Source organism: Ruditapes philippinarum, unplaced genomic scaffold, assembly GCF_026571515.1.
Source record: "Ruditapes philippinarum isolate M1 unplaced genomic scaffold, ASM2657151v2 ctg812_1_1_1_1, whole genome shotgun sequence".
NCBI classification, from domain to species: Eukaryota; Metazoa; Mollusca; class Bivalvia; order Venerida; family Veneridae; genus Ruditapes; species Ruditapes philippinarum.
This window is the reverse complement of record NW_026862783.1, coordinates 321,957-335,336: the sequence shown is the minus strand read 5'-3', so window position 1 is coordinate 335,336 and position 13,380 is coordinate 321,957. Positions and strand designations below refer to the sequence as shown.

General features: G+C 31.2%; 1 protein-coding gene across 1 annotated transcript; it reads left to right on the top strand.

The window, feature by feature from the left end:
- The first annotated feature begins 64 nt into the window (after positions 1-64).
- On the top strand, positions 65-12,858 carry LOC132720188 (WD repeat-containing protein 13-like). The gene is made up of 14 exons (XM_060704229.1): positions 65-215; positions 3,459-3,514; positions 4,641-4,729; positions 5,134-5,194; positions 5,685-5,833; positions 6,458-6,540; positions 6,675-6,815; positions 7,071-7,237; positions 7,588-7,647; positions 8,030-8,172; positions 8,348-8,366; positions 8,503-8,525; positions 11,229-11,344; positions 11,823-12,858. Exons 1-14 carry the CDS (start codon positions 140-142, stop codon positions 12,017-12,019), a joined length of 1,380 nt encoding a protein of 459 aa, XP_060560212.1. The 5' UTR covers positions 65-139; the 3' UTR covers positions 12,020-12,858.
- The last annotated feature ends 522 nt before the right edge of the window (positions 12,859-13,380 follow it).

The following is a 13,380-nucleotide window of genomic DNA, read 5'->3' as shown; positions in this document are numbered from 1 at the left end:
GTGTATGATTTAATGATAAAAGAAATAAAACAACAATAAGAAAAGTCACGATTTTAAAACTTCGGATATTTCCGTTTTATTCCGTAAATTTATTTATTTTTGTATTGATGCAAGCGACGAAGGAAGTGAAAATGTAAACATGGCAAATTGGCAGCAAATTCTTGCACTTGATGCAAAATACAATGCTTATCGTGCCCCAAGTAACCCACAGTTTAGTAAGAATTTTTGGTACACTGTACTGTAGTTTTTTTTTAATTGTTTAATTAAATATTTTGATAATATTTTGAAATGTTTAATTTTAATTTGTCTTGTTATTTTTTATTTTTTTCTGCAACCAATATTGAACTGTTGAACAGTATTGAACTGTTGAATGTCGTGATTTTCTAGAAAATTGGGACTGTCATATGATGAAGAGAAATTACACTGATTACTAGGTTACACAAATATATTATATTAATGAAAAACCAAAACTAACCAAAATTATATTTCAATAAATTAGGATGGTCCCCTATGGTAGTCAACCACTGTTCTTATTATTTCCAGCAAATTGTACAAATAAAAAGAACTTATATTTACTATTTTATTGAATTGTGTTCAGCTGTCGCATCTTGACTTTAAAATACACATGTCCTTCATAGAATAACTCAATGATTTTAATTAGAAACATCTATGGACGGTCAGCCATGTTTAGAATGGGAGCTTATACGGAGAGCACTATGGTACTGTGGTATGTTAATTGATGGCCCTTTTTGGCTTCAGTATAATTTTTTGTAACAGAATATGCTGTCACCACAGTTTCAGCAGACGACCTTCACTTGTCGGAACATAAAATTATAAGTTTAACAGTTAAATATGGGGTAAAATAAAGAAGTTTTTTCAGCACACACAGGCAGCTTTGGATTTTCCTATCAATTACAGAATTTATTTGAAATGAAAAGATAATTCACAAAAAGCAGCACTTCCACTTCCACTTTAATGGTGGAAACAGTATTTGGTGGCATTCAATGTGTAAAGAAACAAATTTTCTGATTACATCAGAATGGGCAAGGACGTGGTACCCGCGGGGTGTACTTTACCAATTTTTAAAAAGAGGATTCTAATAAGTCTTTTTATCCATTAACTAAAACTAAAAAGTGAAATGCCAATAAGTTGAATGATTAAACAGATATAAATGTCAGATATGCATGTAACAGTGTACTATAAATTTTATGTTTGATTTTTTAACATTTTTTCCATGTCACAATTGCTTTGTTTGAAGAATTTGTTGACAGCTATACTGGTTTCCTAGCAGTTCCGTCCCCTAGCAGTTTTCCGGCAGTTTATCATTTTCGTCCAGTACAGTCTATTTTTACCAGTAAGGCATCCACATTACTTCATCAATCAGAGAAACATTTGTTTTCTATACTAAACAGCATTTAAAATAGTGCATTTTGAAATGTTTAATTTTAATTTGTCTTGTTATTTTTTATTTTTTTCTAAACTGTTGAACAGTATTGAACTGTTGAATGTCGTGATTTTCTAGAAAATTGGGACTGTCATATGATGAAGAGAAATTACATACTGATTACTAGGTTACACAAATATATTATATTAATGATAAAACCAAAAAATAACCAAAATTATATTTCAATAAATTAGGATGGTCCCCTATGCCTATGGTACCACTGTTCTTATTATTTCCCGCAAATTGTAGTTTTTTTTGTACAAATAGAAAAGAACTTATATTTACTATTTTATTGAATTGTGTTCAGCTGTTCGCATCTTGACTTTAAAATACACATGTCATTCATAGAATAACTCAATGATTTTAATTAGAAACATCTATGGACGGTCAGCCATGTTTAGAATGGGAGCTTATACAGAGAGCACTATGGTACTGTGGTATGTTAATGATGGCCCTTTTTGGCTTCAGTATAATTTTTGTAACAGAATATGCTGTCACACAGTTTCAGCAGACGACCTTCACTTGTCGGAACATAAAATTTATAAGTTGCTGACGACCTTCACTTGTCGGAACATAAAATTATAAGTTTAACAGTTAAATATGGGGTAAAATAAAGAAGTTTTTTCAGCACACACAGGCAGCTTTGGATTTTCCTATCAAGGACAGAATTTATTTGAAATGAAAAGATAATTCACAAAAAGCAGCACTTCCACTTTCACTTTAATGGTGGAAACAGTATTTGGTGGCATTCAATGTGTAAAGAAACAAATTTTCTGATTACATCAGAATGGGCAAGGACGTACGTGGTACCCGCGCGGGGTGTACTATACCAATTTTTAAAAAGAGGATTCTGATAAGTCTTTTTATACATTAACTAAAACTAAAAAGTGAAATGCCTATAAGTTGAATGATTAAACAGATATAAATGATATGCATGTAACAGTGTACTATAAATTTTATGTTTGATTTTTTAACATTTTTTCCATGTCACAATTGCTTTGTTTGAAGAATTTGTTGACAGCTATACTGGTTTCCTAGCAGTTCCGTCCCCTAGCAGTTTTCCAGGCGTTTATCATTTTCGTCCAGTACAGTCTATTTTTACCAGTAAGGCATCCACATTACTTCATCAATCAGAGAAATATTTGTTTTCTATACTAAACAGCATTTAAAATAGTACAACAATTTATATGTTTTGAAGTTTTGCCTGTTATTAAAAGTTACATGAGAGAATTTGCGACATTCAAAAATCAGCAACACCTGGGGAATACTAGTTTGAATATCCATGCGCAATAACTAAGACCCCATTTTAGGTAAATTAATACTTCGGAAAATATTTTTGCAGACAACACAGAAAATGTTGGGATTAGTTCTGTTTGTCTGATAAAATCATCTTAATATTGCTTTATGGTACTGCATTATATTCAAAATAAAAAAGGTCCGGAAAACTGCTATGAATTTTTTAATAAAGGTGAAAAAAAGGTGTTACATTTCAGACCTATATTCAAATTAAAGTGCAACATTAAACACATGGCAATGCTGGACAGGTACCTAACTTTGTCCTGTAAAATTTTTGTACCCCTCTGTAGACTGATTTTTATTTTGTTAAAAGTGCGATTTGTGGCTGGAAACTGCTAGGAAACCAGTATGTATTGGCTGTGATGTCACTCTGTTTAGAATTTTACCTACATATAGAATATTCCATTTTCTTTGATGAAACATGTTTATAACAGTCTGCTTTAGAGCTTTCAGTGTTTATGGTAGAACAAATCAGCTATCATTTATTCAAAAATGGCTGAGCTTCAACAGTACTAGATAAAGAGTTGGGATACCACTTTTATTTAAATCACACAAAGGTTCAAACATATAAAGTTATGATCATTTTTTGAGAAATCAGCTGCAGTAACCATTACTTTTAAATCTGTGGCTAATTTCATATTGAATTAATAGAGTAATACTTATATTGTATGACTCTTGATCAAGTTTGAATTAATCCTGACTGTTTCTTGTTTGCAAGGAACTTTATACATCAAAAGAAGGAGCCAATTGCTGAGAGAGAATGCTGCTGGAGATGTAAGATTTATTGCCTTTTTTTATAGTTTCTTAATCTATTTTTATAAGTATAAAATGTTTATACCTGAAGGTTAGTGGTTATACATGTAAATATATATAGTAGAATGATACTTTAAACTTCAAAGATGCTTTACATATTAGCACAGTCATTTGTAAGTACATCCACTATTATGTGTTTATTGTTAGAATGGAATTAATAACCTGAGTGAGGAAAGGTCCAAAGATTGGCTGTAAGGGAGCCATGATATACATATACACATATATAGGGAACATTTCTAGTAACATGGTTGCCATTCTCACTAAATCTTCATATTAATCAAAAATATATTCTTTTGAATTTGAGGGTGGGTTCATGATAATTGTGAATTCATTTGTGCATTTAAAAACAATATAATATTCTAAAATGAGTCATATAATACAAAATATGAATTTATTTCAGCTTTTTTTGGCTGAAATAAAATTTAAACCTCTTGAATTGTATGAAAGGAAGTCTTGTCACTTTATTAATTGGATCTGCATGGATATTATTTCTTGTTTTTTAATTAATTTTTTGTCAATTTCTCCATGTCTTCATACATTTATTTACGTACATAAGCAATTAAACTTTAATGAAAGAATATTTACACATTGTTTGATAATTTTTTATTTACGTACATAAGCTTTGAAACTTTAATGAAAGAATATTTGTAAACACTTTGTTTGATAATTTTTTATTTAAGTTTTATAAAGACATTAGCTTATATAAATCTCCTTTTAATAGTAAGTTTGCAATAGATCATTTCTGTCATATTCTTTATCACAACTTTTCCTTCATATAACTTTGATCCAGTTAATAAAATCTTTTTTTCACAGTGGATAAATGAAATCACTGTACCCTGTCTTATGTGTATCCTGTTTTGCGATTACAAGCACTAGTTTCTTTTGATCATTGTATCTTTAAAATACTTGGGAGCCTATAAATTTTGACTTGAACCTTTCTTGCGATAACATGATGGATTAATCATTTATTGCAAGTTTTAGCATTTTTTTTTAAAAACACACAACGAGACATTAACTGGCGATCCCTATTCATTACCATAGTAAAAGAAAAGAATAGGGTCTTATTTTTGTGCTTATTTTGTTTCAGAAAGATCAGTCAGTAAGACGAGACTACTTACATACAAGAGCCAGACTTTTGTCAACTAAATATGGCAGTCCTGCCATCTCTGACCAAGGGTACATTCATACTATAATTATTTACCTTATTCCAAAATTTCTATTTATGCTATTACATGTACATTTGATACTGATAAATTCTTGATGAAAGCAGGTTTCTGTTTTGTAATAATGAACACCTGTACATATTTTACTTTATTTATACATGTATCACCAGTATCTCTTGCACAAACAAGACCCACCAGAAAGAAACATTGTATATCTTATGAGCATGATCTGGAATGATGATGCTTATATAATACCATTATGTAATGGCTCTCTTGGATTTTACTAGAATGAATCTCACTTTACCAAACAAAATCTACCCAAGTTAAATACAAGTTTTAGGTCAAGATCCTCCTATGATAAATCTATTGTCTTGGATATTTTTTGATAACATACATATCTTCCTGTTTACTTTGCAGAAGCATCAAGAGCAGATCCTTTAGCTTTGGAGGTAGAAGTATTAGTAAATCTACTATTGAGGTAAGACTTGTGCAGCAGAAAATCTTAAACTAATATAACAATGTTGGTGCCAAAAAGTTCTGAATCAGTGGATGACTATTAAGTTACAGACTCTCATTAACCTTTATATCAAAATTTGATTATGTAACATTGTGTAATTAAATGTGTAGAAATAAATAATGATTTAAATTTATAAAGGAGTAAAGCAATATTCTTAAACATTTCACCCTGGTTAACAATTTTTGACAGAATCCTTTATTCCAACATATATAAAATACTGGGGTAGAGGACATATAATTATACCATTAGGTATGGTATCAAGTTTTTGGCAGAAATGTAATGACATGTATATGTTTTGGGTAAGAAATTGAGAAAATTAGATTATTGTTAATAAATTTCTACATCTAACATAAGAATTAAACAATTAGGGATAATTTTGAACAATAAGCAGTATGTACTATCTGTATTTTTTGTACTTAATTGTCTCAAAAATTCAAATGATATTTTACAGAGTCTTGATCCAAAGCTGGCTGAAAGTAGGAAATATCATCATCGACGACAGAGAAGCAGTGGGAGTGTCAAGTTCAATCTTGATGGACCAATGAAAAGAGTCTTTGATAGTATAGAGGTGGTGCCAACAAGGGAAGCTGAGGCTAGCAGGTAAAATTATAAAATTTGCAAGTTGTAAAGATAGGCCTGTCCAAAAAACATAGATAATTTCCAAAGAGTAAAATTGTTGTTAATTAACTAATAATCATTATTACTCCAAAAGAAATGAAAGTAAACTTATACTTTTTATCATGTATGTTTTTCTGTCGGCTTTAATCATGCATGATTGTTGATTGTTTTAAGGAAGCTAATTCTTAATGAAAACAATACTCTTTTAAATCCATTTCCCCCCCCCTTGGAACCCCAACCAGTACTGAGCAATTAGTTAACAATGGCTTGTCCCTGGGGGTTTGAACTCACACAGCCAGCAATCTTTAGACTAGTCAGACTTATTAACAACTAAGGGGACAGCATAGCTGCCGCTTAATGTCATAGAAACTGCTTCTGTTGTTCAATACTCATGGGAACTTGTTGTTTAGATATTTTCTGGTTTATTCTCTGTTTAGCCAAAAATTAAGTTGTTTTCCAAGATCACTTGTTAGTGTTTTATCCATTTTCATGTGAATTTCTGCTAAAGTTGAAAGATAGAATGGACAGAATTTCATGAATCCATCTTGCACTTGTTATTGTTTCTATATTTCTGTATTAGACAAACATTTATGTTTGACTTTATAGAGCAATGGCAGGTGGGAAGTCAGTGTCGGAGAATTATGCATTTGCTGGCATGCACCATATATTTGACCAACACACAGATGCAGGTAATCTCACTTTTGTTTTCTTGATCTCCAATTTATTTACATGTTTTTTTTTAAATAAAAAATATGCTATTTTTTAAATGTATGATAGATTATGAGATTATGATTTACCAGTACATAACTGTTTCTATTTTTAGTAACAAGTGTAAAGTTTGCGAATGATGACAAGAGTAGAGTGGCATGCTCCTCTGTGGATGGTACCCTGTCAGTATGTCAAGTTATTCCACCACCTGCTACTGTAATATGTATGCTTAAAGGACACACTGATGCTGTCTCTGGTATGTGGTATTTTAGTAATACATCTTTTTATAAACAGCTTATTTTTGTATAGATAGATAAATGTTATTTGTTACAAACGTAAAGATCATATCCTATTATGCATTAACTGATTTTTGTATTGCTGGTTTTGATAGTGATTTATGTACAATAACATGTGGCTATTTTTAAGTAATCTTTTTGATTAGATGTCAGATGATAGTATTGCTTTACTAGAGATATTTTTACTTAATTCTGATTATATTGCTTTACTACAGATTTTCAGTGGTCATTATCAAATGACATCATCTTATCTGTATCGTTTGACAGCACTGCGAGACTATGGAATGTGGCGTCAGGAGAGTGTATACGTACAATCAAAGATATCACAGGGGCGGAGCTACACTCTTGTCTCTTTCATCCATTAAATAATAATATGTTTGTTGTATCCTTTCTACAATTTAAATGTATTGATAAGATTGTTAGATCATTATCAGAAGTGTCATGAATTAATGGATTTGACTATGCTGTCATTTAATGGCTAATTTTGCATGCATCACTCAGTATTAACCAATAGAAGTATCACTTATCAATTTTAGTCATACTTTAAAATTGATCATTCAAAAGACGTTTACTGAAATTTTCTTCATAGATATCTACATGTATATAGTATATACATATACAAATATTAAACTGTTGGGATCACGGGAGCAAGCATTTAAAATTTATATTTTAAGTACATGTTTATAATATTGAACTTTATTTGCTCTATCAACTTCTTTAACACCTATTTAGACAGGGAACAGTAAATATTTTGTGCAGATCATCAATGTATCCACAGGGAAAGGTTATAAGGTAATTTATTTTTATTTATTTTAATGAAATGCCTTATAGTCACCAAGATGTTTTGAACAATAAATTTGTTTTTAAAGAGAACACCCAAAACATTGCATACATGCTGAAATGATGATGCCTCCAGATTCATGCTAATTTACACATTGCAAACAGCATTTACAATCAACGTAAATAACCAAAATGAGGTCAAAATATGCAAAATAGCCTTTACTGCATTGGCCATTAATTGCACATAGCATGTAAATATTACTTGAATCTTTTTACTTAAAATCTTGGTACATTTTTCTCAAGTTTTATTTTCTTGAAATATTTTGGCTTATCTGGAAGCATGCAGCTTTTAAGATTCTTTTCTTTCATATTTAATTGTATTTGTATTTTCCAGGGAGGAAGTTGTAAGATTACAGGTATAGGCATGTCATTGGCCTTTGACCCTACAGGAAGAACATTATGGGTGGGGGATGATAAAGGTTCATTATCATCATTCAATGTAGATCTGACTAATGGGAAACTAATCAGAACAAGAAGGTATTTTATATCTTAAGAGTCACTTCAACAAATGCTCTAAATGTAAATGTAAAAAAACTTATGTGAAAGGATGACTGTTCTACCAAGGAAAGTTGCTATATGTTTTAAACCAGAGTTGATTTTACAGAAAACATTGTACATTATATTTATAGCTATAGTTATTATTGATGTAAAGTATATTGTTTGTTTATTTGGTAAGTGAAATGTTAATATGACAGTTCAAGAATATTAAATTTTAAATGTATTTTTACAGGGTATAAGATTGAAGGCATTCAAACGAGTATATCTCCCTTGGGTAAAAAAAGGAAAAACCTCACTTCTTAATTGCAGTTTAACTCACTGTGCTTATTTAGGTAAGTCTTATTTTGATTCAGTCTAGCGGCTTAAGTGGAGATAATTTGAGCTAAAGTCATTTGTAAGTTGTTCACTGTTGACATATTCTTTGTGTATTTTTAGCTCACCTGTCACAAAGTGACAGGGTGAGCTTTTGTGATCGCTTTCCGTCCGGCGTCCGGCCGTAAACTTTTACTTTAAATGACATCTCCTCATAAACCACTAAGCCAATTTCATCCAAACTTTACAGGAATGTTCCTTTGGTGGTCACCTTTAAAAATTGTTCAAAGAATTTAATTCCATGCAGAACTCTGGTTGCCATGGCAACCGAAAGTTAAAACTTTAAATATCTTCTTTTAAAAAACCCAAAGAGCTAGAGCTTAAATATTTGGCATGAAACATCTTCTAGTGAGTGTCTACCAAGTTTGTTCAAATAAAAGCCCTGGGGTCAAAATTGGCCCGCCCCAGGGGGTCATTGATTTTCCCTATATGCATATAGTAAAAACTTAAAAATCTTCTTTTAAAGAACCCATAGAGCTAAAGGTAAGATATTTAGCATGAAACATCTTCTAATAAGTGTCTTCCAAGTTTGTTCAAATAAAAGCCCTGGGGTCAAAATTGGCCCCGCCTGGGGGTCATTGATTTTCCCTATATGCATATAGTAAAAACTTAAAAAATCTTCTTTTAAAGAACCCATAGAGCTAGAGCTAAGATATTTAGCATGAAACATCTTCTAATAAGTGTCTACCAAGTTTGTTCAAATAAAAGCCCTGGGGTCAACATTGGCCCGCCCTGGGGTCATTGATTTTCCCTATAGGCATATAGTAAAAACTTAAAAAATCTTCTTTTAAAGAACCCATATAGATAGAGCTAAGATATTTAGCATGAAACATCTTCTAATAAGTGTCTTCCAAGTTTGTTCAAATAAAAGCCCTGGGGTCAAAATTGGCCCCCCCGGAGGTCATTGATTTTCCCTATATGCATATAGTAAAAACTTAAAAAATCTTCTTTTAAAGAACCCATAGAGGTAGAGCTAAGATATTTAGCATGAAACATCTTCTAATAAGTGTCTACCAAGTTTGTTCAAATAAAAGCCCTGGGGTCAAAATTGGCTCTGCCCCAGGGTCATTGATTTTCCCCAAAGGCATATAGTAAAAACTTAAAAAATCTTCTTTTAAAGAACCCATAGAGATAGAGCTAAGATATTTAGCATGAAACATCTTCTAATAAGTGTTGACAAAGTTTGTTCAAATAAAAGCCCTGGGATCAAAATTGGCTCCGCCCCAGGGGGTCATTGATTTTCCCTATATGCATATAGTAAAAACTTAAAAAATCTTCTTTTAAAGAACCCAAAGAGCTAGAGCTAAGATATTTAGCATGAAACATGTTCTAATGGGTGTTTACAAAGTTTGTTAAAACAAAAGCCCTGGGGTCAAAATTGGCCCGCCCTGGGGGTCATTGATTTTCCTTATATGTGTATAGCAAAAACTTAAAAAATCTTCTTTGAAAAAACCCAAATAGCTAGAGTTTAGATATTAAGCATGAAACATCTTCTAATGAGTGTCTACAAAGTTTGTTCAAATAAAAGCCCTGGGGTCAAAATTGGCCCCGCCCCGGGGGTCATTGATTTTCCTTATATGTGTATGGCAAAAACTTAAAAATCTTCTTTGAAAAAACCCAAATAGCTAGAGTTTAGATATTAAGCATGAAACATCTTCTAGTGAGTGTCTACAAAGTTTGTTCAAATAAAAGCCCTGGGGTCAAAATTGGCCCCGCCCCGGGGGTCATTGATTTTCCTTATATGTGTATGGCAAAAACTTAAAAATCTTCTTTGAAAAAACCCAAAAAGCTAGAGTTAAGATATTAAGCATGAAACATCTTCTTGTAAGTGTCTACAAAGTTTGTTCAAATAAAAGCCCTGATGTTAAAACTGGCCCCGCCCCAGAGGTGTCATTGTTTTTAACTATATGTGTATAGTAAAAACGTAAAAAATCTTCTTTTAAAAAAAATCCAATGAGCTTGAGATTAGATTTTAAGCAGAAAACATCTTTTTGTTGGTGTTTACCGAGTTTGTTCAAATAAAAGCCCTTGAGTTAAAATTGGCCCTGTCAAAGGGGGTGGGGTGGGGGGAGGTCATTGTTTTTCATTGTATGTGTGAAGTAAAAACTTAAAATCATGAAACATCTTCTAATGGGTGTCTTCCAAGTTTGTTCAAATAAAAGCCCTGGGGTTTAAACTGGCCCCGCTCCGGGGGCCTATATACAGGTGAGCGACCTCAGGGCCATCATGGCCCTCTTGTTTGTCATTAATCTCTGACAATATCTTTATGGAACTATATCACTGAATTGTTATCAGCCAAGATACCAAGTTACATTGCCATTTCTTTCATGTGATATACATGTTTACATGTAGTTACATTGTATTAAAATAAAAATTTGATAATCAAAAATGTCATCAGATATCGGAATTCATATCAAACTGTCAGGTCATTCATTATTGCAGCTTTATAAACTCAAAATGCTCATCAAATTGTTAACTGTGAATAGAAATACTTTAACCTTCTTGAATGTTTGGTTTTTTTTATACAGACAAATTTTATGTACAAGTTGTTAAGTACTAATTGAAACTAGTTTAATTGTTTTGAAAGTCTGTTTTGTTGTTTTTCTTCTGGTAAAAGTTTTTTTATACAAATAAAAATGTGTTGCTCTATTTGTTTCTTTCAGAATCTCACCAAATGGTAGTCTCCAACTAAAACAAAGGTTTTCAATTCGACAGAAACATGCGCGTGTTCGTAGCACATTCTGTCCTCTAATGTCATTCAGACAGGGAGCATGTGTCAGTAAGTATGATTGAATTCAAATAAAGATATTGGTTCTCAGTATGGAAAATGTAAATTTTAATTTTGGTATGCATCAATTTTGACTTAAGTTCTGTAATGGTTATTATAAAGTTTAAATGGATAACTGCTATATGTAATTAATGTCATACAGGCAGCTATATGAGATTTTGGTAGTCTAGCAAGGGTTGTTTGTAGTATTGCAGTATGTTCTACCTAAATCATTGTCATAAATGGCTACTTTATAAGCAAACTTTAGATCATTGTTGGATATAAAATGTGTGTTAGTTATTTGAAGTAATCTTAAATCACATTTTTAACCATTGAGCAAATTTATAAGCCAAATTCAGTTTTTAGTTTGACAAAAATATATTATGTTAATGTAAGTTGCTTTGTTTTAACATAACATGAATTATCTATTTGAAATCTATTTTTCCTTTTCAGATATGTATTCAAGTATGTATTATATTCTTTATTTCAGTATCAGGTAGTGAAGATATGTGTGTTTACTTTTTTGACATTGGGAAGGAGAAGAAAGCATGTGTAAACAAACTGCTAGGTCACTCTGCCCCTGTACTTGATGTCTGCTTTAATTGTGATGAAAGTTTGCTCGCTTCCTGTGATGCACAGGGAATGGTTATCATCTGGAAAAGAGAGGGGAAACAAGGGGTCTTATGATAGATAAAAGTGAAAACAAGAAGTGATAAATAATAGTGAAAACAAATGTTCTTATGACGAATTTATGTAGAAGCAAGAATTAAAGTGAGAATAAAGTAAAAACAGGAGATCGTTTTATGAACTAAGTAAAAACAAGAGGTATATTATACCAAAGGAAAATGGGTGTTTTATAAAGAATTAGAGGAGAAACATCTATGGTTTGTTAAAATGAAAACAAGGGTTCATCTCATAGTTTAAGTGGAAACCAGAGGTCAATAAAAGAAGAGTGAGTAATGGATGTCATTATGTAGAATGACAAGAAGACATAGGAAAGCATTCCATATGTAGATGAATAATAGTAGATGTAATATATTTTGTTATTGGAACATAATGTGTGTACATGTGATAAGCTTAATGTGATAAAAAAAGCTGTGAAGCTAGTTGGATTTTTTATGTACATTGCAAATTATGTAGGTGTACAGAAAAGAAGAAAATAGACATATTATCTGGAATACATGTGGATTATGATAACAACTGTGTGATATTATTTTTGAAAAACAAAATGTGGCAAAAGATTTTATTGTTTACATACATGAAAAATATCCTATACAGAAATCATTAGGGACCAAGTTATTATGACTTACATATGCTACTCACATAATGACTTCAAATCGTGAAATAAAAAATAATTGTAAGGAGCTTATATTTCAGTTACACAATTCATTCATGTAACACATGTGCTAATCATATCAAGAATTCCTTTCTAAACATGTTTTAACTATCAATGTTAAAGTGTTCAGTGTTGTGATAGTATCTGTGTTATACAAGATTAACAGTGAAAATAAACACCATGTAAAGTACTCTGGTTTTTGTTTCTTTACTTTCAATATATCACCGAGGGAAAATAATTAGTGGAACACTACAAACTGTTATCAACCTATTAAGTTTGTAAATGTAAACTCAAAGCCTTCTCAAGTTTTTTAAGGAATAATTTCATTTTAAATCTGATGTGACTAAATACAGTAAATTCTCTCTATTAAGACCACTAACGGGACTGACTCAAAGTGGTCTTAATAGTGAACTGGTCTTAATAGTGAATAAGTCACTTTAACAGCTGACGAAGTCCAACTTAACTTAATGTATACCTTGTATAGTTTTATGCACATGGTAAATGTACTTAATTAAATGAGTAAAAAGAAACACATATTTTTTTAAACAAAAAACATTTTTAATGCATGATAATTTATAATGAAAATATTAAACATATACAAACCATTGATACAATGAAAAATAAAATCATTAATGTAATGACATTTAAGATGTTTTTATATTAACAAAAATCATTGATACAATGCATAGCTAGTAAATGACATTAAATCTTT